Below are 19,026 nucleotides of genomic sequence, written 5' to 3'. Positions count from 1 at the left end.
GAATAAAACTCAGCTGCTGTGTCAGTCTTTCAGGTAGCAGAACAGCCCAAGGTACATTCTCAATCTCAAGAGAGGCAGCTGTCAGAGAGAATAGAATCCTTTCATAGAATCCAGCAGAAAGGGACTATTCAGCCCATCAAATCTGCACCCATCCACCCAAGTGCATCCCACCTCTATCCCTGCATTTCCCATGACCTAACCTGCACACAGAGTCATCGAGTCGTACCACACAGAAACAGACCCTTCGGTCCAACTCGTCCATGCCAACCAGATATCCTAAATTCATCTGGCCCCATTTGCCCTCTTTGGATTGTTGGAGGAAACCGGAGCACCTGGAGGAAACCCACACAGACACAGGGAGAATGTCTGAACTCCACACAGACCCACTGTAGGGTAGCAGCTCAGCTGCTGCTCTGCTTGAGTTGGCATTAACTGGGCACAGATTGCACAATCTTCTTCTTGCTGCTGTTCAGTTAGCTCAACAGGTCAGACTGAGTTAGTGGAGATAGACAGCAAAGTTGCTGTGCCAAGTTGATGGGGGTGGAGGGCTTGGCGCCAATGTTTATTTACCACCTCTCCACAGGAATGGAGCTGGAGAGAGTCAAAGGGAAGGAGAGAGTCGGAGATAACGATGACATAAGGGCAGAATTCGGATTTCCAGAATCTGCTGTATTTTGTCAGTTTTGCTATTTATTTATGAGATGTAGGAATCCCCAACCGGACTAGCATCTAATACCTTTTCCTGATTGAGTTTGAGGAAGGTCAGTAGTTGGTGTGGTTTCAAATAGCTCGTTTAGTTTGATTTTGATTTGACTTTGATTTTATGTCATGTGCATTCAAGTACAAGCGTCCAGTGAAAAATGCACGATGTCACCACATAAGGTGTTATCTTGGGGATAGTACCGAGGTACAGAATCATAAGAACAAGGTAGAAAGAAAGAACAAAGTTAAACGCTAAACATTGCAGTGATTATAGTGCAGTGTAAAACATACAAAATAAGGTTAAAAATTACACATTGCAGAGCTCCTTAGTTTTAAGTAGAATTTAAGGAAATAAAGCTGAAAGTTCAAACGTTACAGGCTTTGTTAAGTGCATAGCAATGGTGGGATTACACTTTGAGGAATCACCTTGAGATCAGAAGTCCATGCTCAGGCCACATTGGTTTTGTTGTCCAACCAAGTGGCTTTCTCAGACGTTTCAGAGGGCAGTTAAGAGTCAGCCTTATTCCTATGGGATAGAGTCACATGTAGGTCAGACCAAGTAAGGACAATGGATTTCCCTCCTTTAACGACAATAATGAGCCAGACAGGTTTAAACACCACCACAGTCATTTCATGCTCACCGCCTTTTATTTAATCCATATTAATTGCATTTAAATTCCTGTACTGTGGAAGTTGTGTAAGTGTCTCCTGATCAGCGGCCTTGGGAGTACTTCTCCACCATCTATGATACTGTGCTTTTTCTATATGAGAAAGGCTGGTAGCCTCCTGTGTCTATTCCCTCCACAAATGGACAAAACCTTCAGGGCCAAGTAGGCGAGAAAGCATAGCAAAGTTCAGTTTGCCAAGCAGATGGCAAAGTACAATCTGTGTTTCTTTGCCTTTAACCTTATGGCAAAAACGGAAAAGCAATCGCTTCAGGAGTGGGGTTTGCTTATCCAGCCAGCAAACATTGGGTGTTTTTCTTCCTGTGGCTGGAGAATGATATTTCCTGAGCTCTCCTCTCCACCTTCCAGCTGTCTCATCACTCGTCCTGTTTTATGCAGTTTGGATCCTACGCCCTGCGTTCGGAAAGCTTCTGAATTTAATTCTCAGGAACACCCTATGGGTCATGACCCTGCCTATGCAAACGAAATTTTGTGATGCTCTCAGTCTGCACCCGTGTGTGTCTTTCCTTGATCAGCTGCCTTTGTTATGAAATTAGCTGACAAAACCAACAATGAGCTACAACCTTTTGGTTGTACAGAACTTAAGTCTTTGCTGGATAAAGATGCATGCAGCCAATATGTCTTTGTCTAGCAAAAATCACAAGAATGCCAAAATTGTAAGAGATGCCAATTTGTACTGAATGAAAATATGGTTCATGGCATCACTCTGCAATCAGTGTTCACTTGACAACCATTCAACAGTCTCTTCTCATCCAGGATAAATTGTTGTTCCCTGTATGATTTGCCATTCTTGCAATTCAGTCCTGATGATTGCAAAATGAAAAACTTTTGACAGTACTTTTTTAATTTTAGCAATACTGTTTCCCTTCACCAGGTTCCCTGCTCTCCTTGAGTGCAGTTTCCTCATTGCCTGGCAATGTCCAGACACTCAAATTGTTTGAGTGTACAAACGTCAGATTCCAGTTAGGTGCTGAGTATTTTGTAATTGGGTTGAACACACCTGGGGGTTAGGAACTGAAGAAGAGAATTGACTCAAGATTCTGAATGCCAATTGCTGCTCACAGTGGGAAGCACTGAGACCAGGGAGGAGTTGCTGATTCTGTCAGAATCAGGTAGCCTGGAGTTTTACAATAGGGCAGTGCCGACTACCCCTGACCTGTTGATGGGCCACAAATCAAGATGTATTCCCAAGCCTAAGGGTGAAAGTAAAACCGAAAGAATGAGGTAGGCAACATTTGAAAGAACGAGGAAATGGTGATGAATCTGCCGTCACTTCTTTTATTCCCTGTGTACTTGTGAGAGAAGTTAACGATTATCTGCCAGTTCACTCTTACCACGTCTGCTGTGTTGGTATCAAATGTTCGACCTCAACATTATTTACACGTTGCAGTTTGTCACCTTTTACGAAGCTTCTCTCTCTCTCTCTCTCTCTTTGTCTACTTTATTGAGAGACTCTCAGCTCCTGGTGCCCACAGGCCGTGGAATACAGATTTTTAACACATTACAGAAACAATTACACATTCAACGAGCGCTGAGTGTATAATGTGTCTCTTTTGTGTTTTAATTTGTGCCCACTGACAGGTCATTATTCTCGAAGACTACGCAGATCCATTCGATGCTAAGCAGTCTGGTGTGACTCAAGTTGGACAGGAGAAAGTGACTGAGAATGATGGCTACATGGAACCTTACGAAGCCCAAAAAATGATGGCAGGTAATAAATGAATATATAATATAAAAGGTCATTTTGTACAGAGCTGAGCTGATAACATTTCCAGGCGAGTTCTGTTTAATGTGGGCCAGTTTGGTATTGAATTATGGTCTGCCCACACTCTTTATTGCAATGCTTTGTCAGATGGCATCCAGATAGGTTTACGATGAGTGAATAAAGTTGGGAGCAAGTATTTTGCCGGTGTTAACACCAACTTGCATTTATAAAGCACTTAAATTTAGTATACGTATTTCAAGGTGCTCCACCTTGGAAAGTTATCAAGTATCATCTGATACTGAGTCCCAAAAGAATGGCAAAAGCTTGGTCAAAGAGGTAGATTTTAAGAAGCATTTGGAAGGAGCGGGGAGAGAATTCCAAGGCTGACACCCCAGGCGTTGAGCACATTGTCACTGGCGGCAGAGTGGGGAAAAGCTGAGATGTGTTGTGTATTTGCTGCGTTGTTCATTTCTCCTTTCAACTGAGCGATGACCCTCATGGTTAAGCACCGTGGTTTAAAGTAGAATATAGAGCTCCAGAACCGCTGTGGGGCAGAAGGAGGTCTGTGGGCCCAGCCTGCCTGTAGTGGTTCTTCAAAGAGTCAAAGTCATACCGCAAGGAAACAGACCCTTCGGTCCAACCAGTTCATGCTGAACACTATCCCACACTAGTCGCACCCGCCTATTTCTGGCCCATATCCCTCCAAACGTTTCCTATTTGTGAACTTATCCAAATGTCTTTTAAACGTCATAATTATAGAACATTACAGCACAGTACAGGCCCTTCGGCCCTCGATGTTGCACCGCCCTGTCATACTAATCTGAAGCCCATCCCACCTACACTATTCCATTTGCCTGTCCAATGACAACTTAAATGCATTTAAACTTGGCGAATCTACTACCGATGCAGGCAAACCCTTACTACTCTCTGAGTAAAGAAACTACCTCTGACATCTGTCTTATACCTATCTCCCCTCACTTTAAAGTTTTGTCCCCTCGTGTTTGCCGTCCCCATATTTGGAAAAATGCTCTCCCAGTCCACCTGATCTAACCCTCTGATTACCTTGTATGTCTCTATTTAGTCACCTCTCAACTTTCTAATCTCTAACGAGAACAGCCTCAAGTCCCTCAGCCTCTCCTTGTAAGACCTTCCCTCCATACCAGGCAACATCCTAGTAAATCTCCTCTGCACCCTTTCCAAAGCTTCCACATCCTTCTTATAATGCGGTGACCAGAACTGTACACAATACTCCAAGTGTGGCTGTACCAGAGCTTTGTACAGCTGCAGCATAACCTCCTGATTCCGGAACTCAATCCCTCTATTAATAAAGGCCAAAACACTGTATGCCTTCTTAACAACCCTGTCAATCTGGGTGGCAACTTTCAGGGATCTGTGTACATGGACACCGAGATCTCTCTGCTCATCTACACTACCAAGAATCCTATCATAAGCCCAGTACTTTGCATTTCGATTACTCCGACCAAAGTGGATCACCTCACACTTGTCCACATTAAACTCCATTTGCCACCTCTCAGCCCAGCTCTGCAACCTATCTATGTCTCTCTGCAACCTAGTACATCCTTTGTCACTATCCACAACTCCACCGACCATAGTGTCGTCCGCAAATTTACCCTTCTAAGCCCTCATCCAAGTCATTTATAAAAATGATGAACAGCAGTGGACCCAACACCGACCCTTGCGGGACACCGCTAGTAACTGGACACCAAGATGAACATGTTCCATCAACTACAACCCTCAGTTTTCTTTCAGCAAGCCAATTACTGATCCAAACTGCTATGTCTCCCCAATCCCATTCCTCTGCATTTTGTATATTGTGGGGAACCTTATCAAATGCCTTGCTGAGATCCATATACACCATATCAACCAGTTTACTCTCATCTACCTGTTTGGTCACTTTGTCAAAAAACTACCTACCCTACCAAAAAACGACCTACCCTTCACAAAAAAGTGCTGACTGTCCCTGATCAGATTATTCTTTTCTACATGGTTATAAATCCTATCTCTTATAACCTTTCCCAACACTTTACCAACAACTGAAATGGGACTCACTGGTCTGTAACTACCAGGGTTGTCTCTACTACTCTTTTTGAACAAGGGAACCACATTTGCTATCCTCCAGTCCTCAGACACTATTCCTGTAGACAATGATGATTTGAAGATCAATGTTAAAGGCTCGGCAATCTCTTCCCTTGCTTCCCAGAGGATCCTAGGATAGATCCCATCTGGCCCAGGGGACTTGTCTATTTTCACACTCTGCAGGATTTCTAATACCTCTTCCTTGTGAACCTCAATCTCTTCTAGTCTAGATGCAAGTCTCTCTGTATCTTCCTCGCCAACACTTTCATTTTCTATAGTGAACACTGTCAGAAAATATTTATTTAGTGCTTCCCCTATCTCCTCTGACTCCACACACAACTTCCCACTATTATCCTTGATTGGCCCTAATTTAACTCTTGTCATTCTTTTATTCCTGACATACCTATGGAAAGCCTTAGGGTTAACCCTGATCCTATCCGCCAACAACTTCTCATGTCCCCTCCTGGCTCTTCTGAGCTCTCTTTTTAGATCTTTCCTGACTTCCTTGTAACCCTTAAGTGCCCTAACTAAATTTTCACATTTGTCCTAACATAAGCCTCCTTCTTCTTGACTAGGGATTCCACTTCCTTAGTAAACCACGGCTCACGTGTTCTATACCTTCCTCCCTGCCTGACAGGTACATACTTATCTAGGACACACAGGAGCTTTTCCTTGAATAAGCTCCACATTTTTAATGTGCTCATACCCTGCAGTTTCCTTCCCCATTCTATGTTTCCTAAATCTTTCATCGTAATTTCCCTTCCCCCAGCTGTAACTCTTGCTCGGTGGAGTACACCTATCCCTCACTAAAGTAAACCTGACAGAATTGGGATCGCTGTCTCCAAAGTGCTCACCTACTTCCAAATCTGACACCTGGCCAGGCTCATTACCCAGTACTAAATCTAAAGTGGCTTCGCCCCTTGTAGGCCCTGTCTACATACGGAGTCAGGAAGCCCTCCTGCACACACTGGACAAAAACTGATCCATCTATAGTACTCATAATGTAGTGATCCCAGTCAATATTTGGATGGTTGAAGTCCCCCATGACAACTACCCTGCCTCTCTCACTCCTATGGAGAATCATCTTCCTCAGGGTTTTCATTCCACACAAGAACCACCCTCTGTGTAAACTATTTGCCAATCCTGTTTTTTAAAAATCACTCTCCTTTCATCTTAAAAATGTGTTTCGAAATCAACCATTGTAGGGAAAAGGCACCCACTGTTAACGCTATCTGTACTCGTCATGATTTTATAAACTTCTATAAGGTCACCTCTCAACCTTTTCTGCTCCAATGGTAAAAGGTCCCAGCTTATCCAGATTTCTTTATTGCAAAAACCTTCCATACAAGGCAACATTCTGGTAAATCTCTTCTGAACCCTCTCCAGCTTAATAATATCCTTCCTGCAACTGGGTGACCAGAATTGGGCACAATATTCCAGTAGAGGCCTCACCAATGTCCTGTACAACCTCAGTGTGACGTCCCAACTCCATTACCCAAAGGACTGAGCAATGAAGGCACGCGGGCTAAAAGCCTTAACCATCCTATCTAAATGTCACGTGAACGTTATTACCTCATGCCAATTTCTTGCCTTTGTCGACATGCCCTTGCACTCTATTTAAATCCAAATAATCATCGAATGCCCCTATTAAATGCCTCAATTGAACCTGCCTCCACCACATTTCCAGGCAGTGCGTATCATGCCCCTAACTACTCGCTGGGTGAGAAAAGGTTTTTCTCCCATCCCCCTGGCTGCTTTCGCACTTCACTTTAAAACATTGTGGGCTCGCGCCTCATTCTAGGTTTCAGATTTGGTGCAGGTCCAGATCACTTGACACTTTTTCACGCAGAGGGTGGTACGTGTATGGAATGAGCTGCCAGAGGATGTGGTGGAAGCTGGTACAATTGCAACATTTAAGAGGCATTTGGATGGGTATATGAATAGGAAGGGTTTGGAGGGATATGGGCTGGGTGCTGGCAGGTGGGACTAGATTGGGTTGGGATATTGGACCGAAGGGTCTGTTTCCATGCTGTACATCTCTATGACTCTGAGTTGGCTTCTCACTGTTTTAAACCCCTTCCCTGCTCACTGCCTCAGGTATCTGCTGTGCTGTATACGCCTCTGACTCTGTTGGATGAACAGCGCTATGTGGTGCTTAGAGACCAGTGTAGCTCTGTCCTAGCCTACTTTCCCCTTGCAGCCAGCACCACCAGAAAGAGCTGAACTGCTCACTCCCCTCAGACTCTGATCATGCTGTGCACACGTTGGCTGCCGTTGTTGTCTAGATAATAGAGTGACTGCACTGTGGATGCAAAGATATTTTTCTCTCGCTGGCATGCTAAAAATATAAATATTTATTTCCCATCATTTCTTTTTAAAAAAAAATGCAAAAGCCTCAGTTTGAATAAATCCAGTGGTCTGTTCTTTTACCGTCAGTTCAATTGTTTCAGGTGGTACTGGAGTCTAGTGACAGTAATAATGATGGACCAGATGTCTTTGACCTTTTTAAAACACTTGGGCAGGAACCTGGCATTTTTCCTTCTCCTCATTCTCCTACAGACAAGAGTAGCCAACTTGGCCCTTCCAGGCCTACTCCCCCATTCAATAACATTGTGGCTGATCTGGCTTTAACCTCGACTCTGAATTCCTGCATATCCCTGAGAATCTTTCATCCCTTTGGTCTGCAAGAATGCAGCTACCTCCGCCTTACAAATATTTCAACCTTTTTGCATCCACTGCCTTTTGGGGAAGGTAATTCCAAAGTAAATTTGTAAATTTAGTAAATTTGTTAGTAAATTTGCGGGGGGTTAGTAAATTTGCGGATGAAACTAAGGTCTTTGTGGTTAATGACAAAGGAAGTTTTAGGTTACAGAGAGACACAGATAAGCTGCAGAGCTGGCTGAGGGGTGGCAAATGGACTTTAACGCGGAAAAGTGTGAGGTGATTCACTTTGGAAGGAGCAACAGGAATAAAGAGCACTGGCCTAATGGTAAGATTCTTGGTAGTGTAGATGAGCAGAGAGATCTTGGTGTCCAGGTACATAGATCCCTAAAAGTTGCCACCCAGGTTGATAGGGTTGTTAAGAAGGCATACAATGTGTTAGCTTTTATTTGTTGAAGGATTGAGTTTTGGAACCATGAGGTCATGCTGCAGCTGTACAAAACTCTGGTGTGGCCACATTTGGAGTATTGCATACAGGGAGGTGTGGCATTGCTTGTCAAGGATAGTATTACAGCAGTAGAAAGGGTGATGGAGGAAGACTTGCCATCTGAGGTAGTTTGGGCGGAGGTTAGAAATAGGAAAGGTGAGGTCACCCTGTTGGGAGTTTTCTACAGGCCTCCTAATAGTCCGAGAGAGGTAGAGGAAAGTATTGAGAGGATGATTCAGGAGAAGAGTGAAAGTAGCAGGGTGGTTGTTTTGGGGGACTTTAGCTTCCCAGATATTGACTGGGAAAGCTATAGTTCGAGTTTGTTAGATGGGTCGGTGTTTGTCCAATGTGTGCAGGAGGGTTTCCTGACACAATATGTAGACAGGCCAACAAGAGGTGAGGCTATACTGGATTTGGTTCGAGGTAATGAACCAGGCAGGTGTTAGACTTGGAGGTAGGTGAGCACTTCGGGGACAGTGACCACAACTCGGTGACTTTTACTCTAGTGATGGAGAGGGATAAGTGTGCACTGCAGGGCAGGAGTTATAGCTGGGGGCAGGGAAATTATGATGGGGTGAGGCATGACTTAGGATGTGTGGATTGAAAAAATAGGCTTCAAGGGAAGAACACAAATGATATGTGGAGATTGTTCAAGGAACAGCTATTGGGTGTCCTTGATAAGTATGTACCAGTCAGGCAGGGAGTAAAGGGTCTTGCGAGGGAGCCGTGGCTTAATAAGGAATTGGAATCCCTTGTAAAAGGGAAGAGGGCGGCCTATGTAAAGATGAGGCGTGAAGGTTCAGTTGGGGCGATTGAGAGTTATAAGGTAGCCAGGAAGGATCTAAAGAGAGAGCTAAGAGCAGCGAGAAGGGGACATGAAAAGTCCTTAGTTGGTAGGATTAGGGAAAACCCTAAGGCTTTCTATAGATATGTCAGGAATAAAAGGATGACTAGGGTAGGTATCGGTCCAGTCAAGGATAGTAGTGGGAAGTTGTGCTTGGAGGCGGAGGAGATTGGTGAGACACAAAATCAATACTTTTCGTCAGTATTCACTCAGGAACAGGACACTGTTGCTGATGTGAATACTGAGTCACAATTAATTAGAATGGATGGCTTTGAGGTATGTAGGGAAGAGGTCTGGGGAACACGGAAAGGATGAAAATAGATAAGTCCCCTGGGCCTGATGGCATTTATCCTAGGATCCTCTGGGAAGCTAGGGAGGAGATAGCGGAGCCATTGGCCTTGATTTTTATGTTGTAGTTGTCTATGGGAATAGTGCCAGAAGACTGGAGGATAGCGAATGTGGTCCCCTTGTTCAAGAAGGGGAGCAGGGATAGCCCGAGTAACTATAGGCCAGTGAGTCTCACTTCTGTTGTGGGCAAAGTCTTAGAGAGAATTGTAAGGGATAGGATTTATGAACATCTGGATAGGAATAATGTGATCAAGGATAGTCAGCATGGTTTTGTGAAGGGCAGGTCGTGCCTCACAAACCTTATTGAATTCTTTGAGAAGGTGATCAAGGAAGTGGACGAGGGTAAAGCAGTAGATGTGGTGTATATGGATTTTAGCAAGGCGTTCGATAAGGTACCCCATGGCAGGCTAATGCAAAAACTACAGAGGTATGGCATTGAGGGTGCATTAGAGGTTTGGATTAGGAATTGGCTGGCTGGAAGGAGACAGAGGGTAGTAGTTGATGGTATAGGTTCATCTTGGAGCGCAGTTACTAGTGGTGTTCCACAAGGATCTGTTTTGGGACCATTGCTGTTTGTCATTTTTATAAATGACCTGGAGGAGGGGCTTGAAGGCTGGGTGAGCAAGTTTGCAGATGATACGAAAGTCGGTGGAGTGGTGGATAGCGAAGAAGGATGTGGCAGGTTACAGGGGGATATAGATAAGTTGCAGAGCTGGGCAGTAAGGTGGCAAATGGAATTCAATGTAGCTAAGTGTGAAGTCATTCACTTTGGTAGGAGTAACAAGAAGATGGATTACTGGGCTAATGGTAGGCTACTTGGTAGTGTGGATGAGCAGAGGGATCTTGGTGTCCATGTACACAGATCTTTGAAAGTTGCCACCCAGGTAAATAGTGCTGTGAAGAAGGCATATGGTGTACTGGGCTTTATTGGTAGAGGAATTGAGTTCTGGAGTCCTGAGGTCATGTTGCAGTTGTATAAGACTCTAGTGCGGCCTTATCTGGAGTATTGTGTACAGTTTTGGTCGCCATACTATAGGAAGGATGTGGAGGCATTGGAACGAGTGCAGAGGAGGTTTACCAGGATGTTGCCTGGCATGGTAGGAAGATCGTATGAGGAAAGGCTGAGGCACTTGGGACTTTTCTCATTGGAGAAAAGAAGGTTTAGGGGAGATTTGATAGAGGTGTACAAGATGATTAGGGGTTTAGATAGGATTGACAGTGAGAACCTTTTTCCGCGTATGGAGTCAGCTGTTACTAGGGGACACAGCTTTAAATTAAGGGGTGGTAGGTATAGGACAGATGTTAGGGGTAGATTTTTTACTCAGCGGGTTGTGAGTTCATGGAATGCCCTGCCAGTAGCAGTGGTGGACTCTCCCTCTTTATGGGCATTTAAGCGGGCATTGGTCAAGCATATGGAGGATAGTGGGCTAGTGTAGGTTAGGTAGGCTTCGGTCAGCGCAACATCGAGGGCCAAAGGGCCTGTACTGCGCTGTATTTTTCTATGTTCTATGTTCTATGTTCTGGTCACTGCATTATAGGAAGGATGTGGAAGCATTGGAAAGGGATCAGAGGAGATTTGCCAGGATGTTGTCTGGTCTGGAGAGAAGGTCTTATGAGGAAAGGCTGAGGGACTTGAGGCTCAGAGAGAAGAAGGTTGAGAGGTGACTTAATTGAGACATATAAGATAATCAGAGAGTTAGGTAGGTTAGTCAGTGGGAGCCTTTTTTATTGGATGGTGATGGCTAGCACGAGGGGACATAGCTTTAAATTGAGGGGTGATAGAAATAAGACAGATGTCGGTTAAATAGGCTTCAGATTGGTTCCACAGTTCGGTGCAACATCGAGGGCTGAAGGGCTTGTATTGTGCTGTAATGTTCAAAGGGGAATTCTCTCCCTGAGCCTGATGTTACGATGGGTCTTCCCAGAATGGGTTGATCTTTGCAAACTTGAGCAAAGAGCAGCCAGGAATGGGTCTGCACTGAGGAGGGGATGGAAACCAGTCTCCACATGGGATCCAAAATGCTTTAGACATCGAGGGTGTAGGAGGGGAGAGCTGAAATTCACAGGGCCCCAACACCACCTCAACCTGCCAAGGAGTGGGCAACAGAGACCCTCCCCTCTGTACTCAGACAGGAGGAGTGAGCAGTCGGGGAAGAGGAGGGTCGCAAGTGAGAGCAAGTCACTCCTGGTGGTTCTCTGAGGTTCCTCCTGTTTCAGTCCCTCAGCCCGTTATGAGGAGTGTACTCAATTAGCCAGACAGCTGCTTTTGATGCAGAGTCAAAAGCATGGGTTCAATTCCAATACAGGGCTGAGGTCACCATGAAGGATTGACTCCTTCTCAACCTCTCCCATCATCTGAGGCATGGGGAGCCCCAGGTTTAAAACACCAGCAGTCATTCCCTTTTCTCGCTCTCTCCCTCCCCCCCTCACTATCGCTCTCTCTATCTCTCTCACCCCCACAACTGGTCACTCTCTCTCTCTCCCTCGCTCTCTCTCTCCCTTGCGCTCTCCCCCTCGCTCTCTCTCACTCTCTCTCTCTCTCTCTCTCTCTCTCTCTCTCTTCCCCCCCCACCTTGCGCTCTCTCCCTCTCGCTTTCTCTACCTCTCTCCTCCTTGCTCTCTCAATCTTGCCCCACGTGCTCTCTCCCTCACTTGCTCTCTCTCTCTCGCTCCCCCCCTTGGTCTCTCTCTCCCTCTCACTAACTCTCTCCGGCTCTCTCCCTCTCGCTGTCCCTCTCACGCTGTCTTCCTCCCTCCCCCACCTCTCACGTGCTCTCTCTCCCCCTCTCGCTTGCTCTCTCTCTCCCCCCCCTCCCTCTTGCACTCCCTCTCTTGCTCTCTCTCCACCCCCCCCTCGCCCGCGCTCTCTGTCTTTCTCTCTCTCGTGCTCTCCATAGTCTGGTAGGACTATGCTGATGTTATTAGGGTACACAGAATGAACTTTTCCCCTTGGGTCAATGACCAGAGGGTATAGATTTATGGTAAGGGGCAGGCGGTTTACAGAAGATGTGGGGAAAACATTTTTCACTTGGCCTGGGGGGAGCCTGGAACTCCCTGGCTGTGAAAGTGGGAGAGACAGAAACCCTCCTAACATTTAAGAAGGTGTTTTGATGTGCAGTTGTAATACCACGACAGCACAAGGCTATGAGCCAAGTGCTGGGAAGCGAGATTAGGTGGTAATCTTTGACTGGCGCAGGCTTTATGGTCTGCAGGGCTTTTTCTCTGCTGTAGATCTCTCTGACTCCATGTACAAACATCCTTGTTTGGATTCAACTGAATAGACTCTCTTGCTTAATGACTATTCAGAAAGGCTGACATCAGTCTACTCTGACCACTCTCCTCATGTTGGTTTACTGACAATGTCTGCTTTTGAACAGATTGTGAAAGCCTTTTGTCTGTTGGATACTAAAGATGTGTTTTCTTCTTTATTCCTTTGAGTTGTTTGTTATTCTTTAACATCACGTTACCTCTCCCACACACACAAGCCAACACCACACCCCCGTGTCACTGACAAGTTCTCTCCTTTATATCTGTGCTTCTATTATAGTAGCTGTTTGTCTGTGAGTGCTTTTAGTGGCTGGTTGTGACAGTCTCTCTGTGTGGTGCCTGGTGGAAAGTGAGAGGGAGAAGTAAAAACTGAAAGAACTGCAGATGCTGTAAATCAGAAAAAAAAACTCAGAAATCACTGGAAAAGCTCAACAGGTCGGACAGCATCTGTGGAGAGAAATCAAAGTTTAGTGTTTCCTTAGAACTGACTCAACCTAAAGATGCTACCAGACCTGCTGAGCTTTTCCAGCGATTTGTTTTTGATAGAGAGAAGTAGCTCTCTCCCATCCCCCTCCCCAGGTCAGTCTGTCACCCAGAGACATTTGCAGCATAGAAAGGAGACCATTTGGCCCATCCTGAGAATTTTTGAACTTCCGGTTGCCAGCTAATAACGATCTGACCACACTAATTTCATTTTCCATGGGTTTTGGCCCATAGTCCTGGAAACGGTGGCAATTCAGGGTGGATATGTCAATGCTGCTTAAATATTACAGTATTCTGGTTTAAGTAGTGAGTGCCAGCAGGCTGATGTCATCATGAGGGGAGCACAGAGTTTCACCAGTTTGATTTAGAGTGAAGCCAGAGCTTTGAAATCCCATCTCATTGCGTTTGCAGAAGCAAAATGTTAATGCATTCACTTGTGATTATATTAGCTTACAGCCACGTCTCTGAGTACAAGAAAGCTGGTGATTAACACAAATATGATCTCGGTGAAGTAATGGGAGCAATTGTATGTAAAGGGCAGCTACAGTTAAGTCACTAACTGTTGACGTGCGTAATTATAACTCCCATGAAAATGATTCTGCCTATTGTCACAATCTCCGTAGAGACTGATAACTTTGTTCAAAGGAGAATTTTTGAACTTCCGGTTGCCAGCTGAAATAATGACACAGCAAGCTTTCACAGTCTGAAACATTTACTGCAATAATAAGTGCGCTGAGAAAAAAAGTACTCTAAACTAGAATCATTTCAGTTTTGAAGGCAACTTGCCCTTGCGAAGACAGAGAGGGTATTTCCCTTGTTTCCAATATTTACACTCACTCCCTTTACAGAGCAATGTCGCCCACAGCTGCTGGTGGCTTGCTATATTCTCTGTTTTGCTGACTAAGAGCTTTTTGAATGATCATGTCCAGCCTCTCTCCTCAGTTTTCAGTGTTTCTTCAATCCACCATTTGCCAAGAAGAGGCCATTCAGTCTCTCCAGCCTCCTTTCCCCATTCAACTCCATCATAGAGATATACAACATGGAAACAGACCCCTGGGTCTAACTCATCCATGCTGACCAGATATCCTAAGTAAATCTAATCCCATTTGCCAGCATTTGGCCCATATCCTTCTAAATCCTTCCTACCCATTTAAATGCTATAATCATACCAGCCTCCACCACTTCCTCTGGCAACTCATTCCATACATGCAATACCCTCTGCTTGAAAAAGTTGCCCCTTCGCTCCCTTTTAAATCTTTCCCCTCTCATCTCAAACCTATGCCCTCTAGTTTTGGACTCCCCATTCCAGGGTAAAGACTTTGTCTATTTACCTTATTCATGCCCCTTATTATTTTATAAACCCTCTATAAGGTCACCTCTCAGCTTGCCAACGCTCCAGGGAAAACAGCCCCAGCCTATTCAACCTCTCCCTATATCTCAAATCCTCCAATTCTGGAAACATCTTTGTAAATCTTTTCTGAATCCTTTCAAGTTTCACTGCATCCTTTCTATAGCAGGGAGACCAGAATTGCACATAGTATTCCAATAGTATCATAACTAAACTGTCTCAATGTCTTTTTTTTGAATTCACACGTGGGATATGTGTGTCACTGGCTGGGCAAGCATTCATTGTCTGCCCCTACCTGTCATTAAGGTGATGGTGAGATGCCTTCATTAATCTCTGCAGTCCATGTACTATAGGATGCCATTAGAGGGGGAATTCCAGGATTGTGACCCAGTGACACTGAAGGAACAGTGATATATTTCGAAGTCAGGATGGCGAGTGGCTTGGAGGGAATCTTGCAGGGGATGGTGTTCCCATGTACGTGCTGCCCCTGTCCTTCTAGATGAAAGTGGTTTGTGTTTGGAAGGTGCTGTCTGAGGATCTTTGGTGAATTTCTGCAGGGCATCTTGTAGATGGTACACACTGCTGCAACTGGACATCGGTGATGGAGGGAGTGGATGCTTGTGGATGTGGTGCGATCGAGCAGGAGCTGCTTTGTCTTCAATAGTGTCAAGCTTCTTCAGTGTTGTGGGGCTGCACTCAGACATGTAAATGGGGAGTATTCCATCACACTCCTGATTTTGTGCCTTGTGATGGACAGGCTTGGGGAGTCAGGAGGTGAGTTACTCGTTGCAGGATTCCTAGCCTCTGACCTGCTCTTGCAGCCAAAGTATTAACGTGGTGAGTCCAGTTGAGTGTCTGGTCAATGGTAGTCCACAGGATGTTGATAGCAGGGGGTTCAGTGGTGGTAATAGCATTGAATGTCAAGGTACAATAGTTAAGTTGTCTCTTCTTGGTGATGGTCATATTCCAGCATTTGTGTGGCACAAATGTGACTTGTTATCGGCCCAAGCCTGCTTATTTTCCAGATCTTGTTGCGTTTGAACATGGACTGCTTCAGTATCTGAGGAGTTGCAAATGGTGCTGAACATTGTGCAATCACTGGCGAACATTCTCACTTCTGACTTTATGGTGGAGGGAAGGTCATTGAAGAAGCAGCTCAAGATGCTTGGATTGAGGACACTAACCTCACACTGTCCACGATTCCTTGGATGTCATCAATATCTACTGTCCTGCACTTGTTCTCCGGTTGAGCTCGCACTGCCTTCTCGGGTAGAAAATTTCAAAGGCCACCAAAGGTGTCTCTCTTACTCAACCTCCCTGATATTTTGAAACTCTGTCCCCTAGTGCTAGAGGCACTGACTGGAGGAAATCTCTGTCCTACAGCATCTCTGTCGAGTCTTGTAAGAATTTTGTACATTTCAATGGGATCACCCTCTTGTTATTCTAAGCTCAAGACATTCAGGCCCAGTCTCTTTGTAAGAGAGCCCCTCCATCTCAGGGATTGCACTCTCCCACGTGTGGGTGGAAGGGTATTCAGAACTCTCTTCCTCAAAAGGCCGTGGAAGAAGTACCTTGCATTATTTTTAATGCAGAATTGGGTAGATTCTTGATAAGCAAGGGGTGGTGGGGTTGAAAGGTTACGGGGGTTAGGTGAGAGTGTGGAGTAATCAGATCAGACATGATCATCTGGAATAGCGGTATAGGCTCAAGGGATTGAAAATCAGAGGCTGTTGCTGTTGTCCCCAGTCATAAATGCCTCACATCTTTTACTCGGTAAAAAAACATGTTACAGCTTAAAAGCTGCAGTCCCAAAATCATGACAAACTTTTAAAACTCACAACTATAAGACCATGCTTTAAAGATTTCTTCCAGCCATGGCCCACCCATGGTCCTGATATAAGGAGAAAAATTGATGGAGAAACTCAGCAAGTCTGGCAGGATCTGTCGAGTGTGAAACAGTTAACATTTCTAGTCTGTTCAGAACTGGATAAGAGTCATGTCGGCCTCTGTTAATTCTGTTGTTCCACAGATGCTGCCAGACCTACTGAATCATACAATTGGTACAGTGTGGAAACAGGCCATTGGGATCAACGGGTCCACACTGACTCTGCAAAGAGCACCCCACTCAGACCCACTCCCTACCCTATCATACTACATTTACCCCTGACTAATGCATCTCACCTACACATCCCTGATCACTGTGGGCAAATTAGCATGGCCAATTCGCCTAAACTGCACATCTTTGGACTGTGGGAGGAAACCGGAGCACCCAGAGGAAACCCATTGCAGTCACAGACAGTCGCCAGAAACTGGAATTGAACCCGGGTCCCTGGAACTGAGGCAGCAGTGCTAACCACTGAGTGCCACCATGCTGAGTTTCTCCAGCATCTTCTCTTTGTTTATTACAGATTTCCAAAATCTGCTTCTATCATGTTCCTGACATCATTGTTCAGAACAAGTCGGGGAAGTCAACAAAGTGAAAGCAAAGTTGGAAAGCCTGTAATGTCCAGGAGCTGAAAATGTGTTGCTGGAAAAGCGCAGCAGGTCAGGCAGCATCCAAGGAACAGGAGAATCGATGTTTCGGGCATAAACCCTTCTTCAGGAATGAGGAAAGTGTGTCCAGCAGGCTAAGATAAAAGGTAGGGAGGAGGGACTTGGGGGAGGGGCATTGGAAATGCGATAGGTGGAAGGAGGTCAAGGTGAGGGTGATAGGCCGGAGTGGGGGTGGGGGTGGAGAGGTTAGGAAGAAGATTGCAGGTTAGGAAGGCGGTGCTGAGTTCGAGGGATTTGACTGAGACAAGGTGGGGGGGAGGGGAAATGAGGAAACTGCAGAAATCTGAGTTCATCCCTTGTGGTTGGAGGGTTCCTAGGCGGATGTCCAGGAATCGACTCTCCTTACCTAGCCTGGTCTATATGTGACTCCAGACCCACAGCAACACGGTTGACACTTAACTGCCCTCTGAAATGGCCCAGGGAGCCACTCAAGTGCAATTAGGAATGGCCAGCAAATGCAGGTCTTGCCAGCAATGCCTACGTTCTATAAACGAATAAAACAAAAGGTGGATGCCATTTAAATGGAAAGAAGCTGCAGAAAGCTGCAAGACAAAGGCATTCAGGGGGACTTGTTCAATAGAATTGTAAGAAATTGCAGCCCACTGCTGTGCAGAGGGATCTGGGTGTCCTTGTGCATGAATCACAGAAGGTTGGTTTGCAGGTGCAACAGGTAAATAAGAAAACAAATGGAATTTTGTCCTTCCTTTCTAAAGGAATGGAGTTTAAAGGCAGGGAGATTATGTTGCAGCTGAATAGGGTGCTGGTGAGGCCACACCTGGAGTATTGCGTGCAGGTTTTGGTCTCCTTACTTGAGAAAGGATGTACTAATACTAGATGGGGTGCAGAGGAGGTTCACCAGGTTGGTTTTGGAGTTGAGGGGGTTGGTTATGAGGAGAGATTGAATAGTCTGGGATTACATTCATTGGAATTCAGAAAAATGAGGGGGGATCTTATAGAAACATGTATCATTATGAAGAAAATTGATAAAATAGAAGTAGAGAGGATGTTTCCCTTCGCGGGTGAAACCAGGACAAGAGGGGATAGCCGCAAAATTAGTGGGAGCAGATTTAGGACTGAATTGAGAAGGAACTCCTTCACCCAGAAGGTTGCGAACCTATGGAATTATCTGCTCAATGAAGTGGTTGAAGCTTCCTCAGTAAATGTTTTTAAAGCTAAGACAGATAATTGTTTGAACAGTAAAGGAATTGAGGGTTATGGTGAATGGCCGGGTAAGTGGAGCTGAGGTCATGAGAAGGTCAGCCATGATCTTATTGAATGGTGGAGCAGGCTGGAAGGGGCCAGATGACCACCTCCTGCTCCTGTTTCTGATGTTCTTATGTTATATTCATGAAACACAGAAAGCTAGCACACAGGAGCAGCAGGTAATCAGGAAGGGTATTGGAATGTTGGGCTTTATTTCAAGGGGGTTGAAGCAGAAGAGTAGGGAAGGTGTTGGGGAGACCACATCTGGAGCACTGGGAGTAGATTTGATTCCCTTATTTGAGGAAAGGTATCACCTCGTTGGAGGCAGTTCAGTGAACGTTCAGTCGGCTGATTCCTGATATGGAGGGTTTGTCTTACAAACAAAGACTAAACAGGTTGGGATTCTACTCACTGGAGCTTAGAAGTATGAGAGATAAGCTCATTGAAACATATCAGATTCTTAAGAGGTTTGATGGGATAAATGCTAAGAGAAAGTCTTCCTTCGGAGGAGAGTCTAGGATCTGAGGGCAGAGTCTCAGAATAAATTTCAGACTGAGATGAGGAGGAATTTCTTCTCTGACGGTCGAGGGTCTTTGGAACTTGTTGCCACAGAAGAGCTGTGGGGGCAGAGTCCTTGTGGAT

At 45.3% G+C, this 19,026-nt stretch overlaps 1 protein-coding gene across 4 annotated transcripts in view; it reads left to right on the top strand.

Moving 5' to 3' along the window:
- LOC140458408 (SH2 domain-containing adapter protein F-like) overlaps positions 1–19,026 on the top strand; it is a 384,537-nt gene that overhangs the window by 16,744 nt on the left and 348,767 nt on the right. For all 4 annotated transcript variants that reach the window (XM_072552914.1, XM_072552913.1, XM_072552915.1 and 1 more), the window contains exon 2: positions 2,970–3,099. In XM_072552914.1, coding sequence (XP_072409015.1) covers positions 2,970–3,099 — 130 coding nt within the window. The remainder of the gene's footprint in view (positions 1–2,969; positions 3,100–19,026) is intronic.

The sequence above is a fragment of the Chiloscyllium punctatum genome, chromosome 33 (genome assembly GCF_047496795.1).
Source record: "Chiloscyllium punctatum isolate Juve2018m chromosome 33, sChiPun1.3, whole genome shotgun sequence".
Taxonomy (NCBI): domain Eukaryota; kingdom Metazoa; phylum Chordata; class Chondrichthyes; order Orectolobiformes; family Hemiscylliidae; genus Chiloscyllium; species Chiloscyllium punctatum.
The sequence above is the reverse complement of the archived record's forward strand: the minus strand, read 5'-3'. Positions and strand labels throughout refer to the sequence as shown.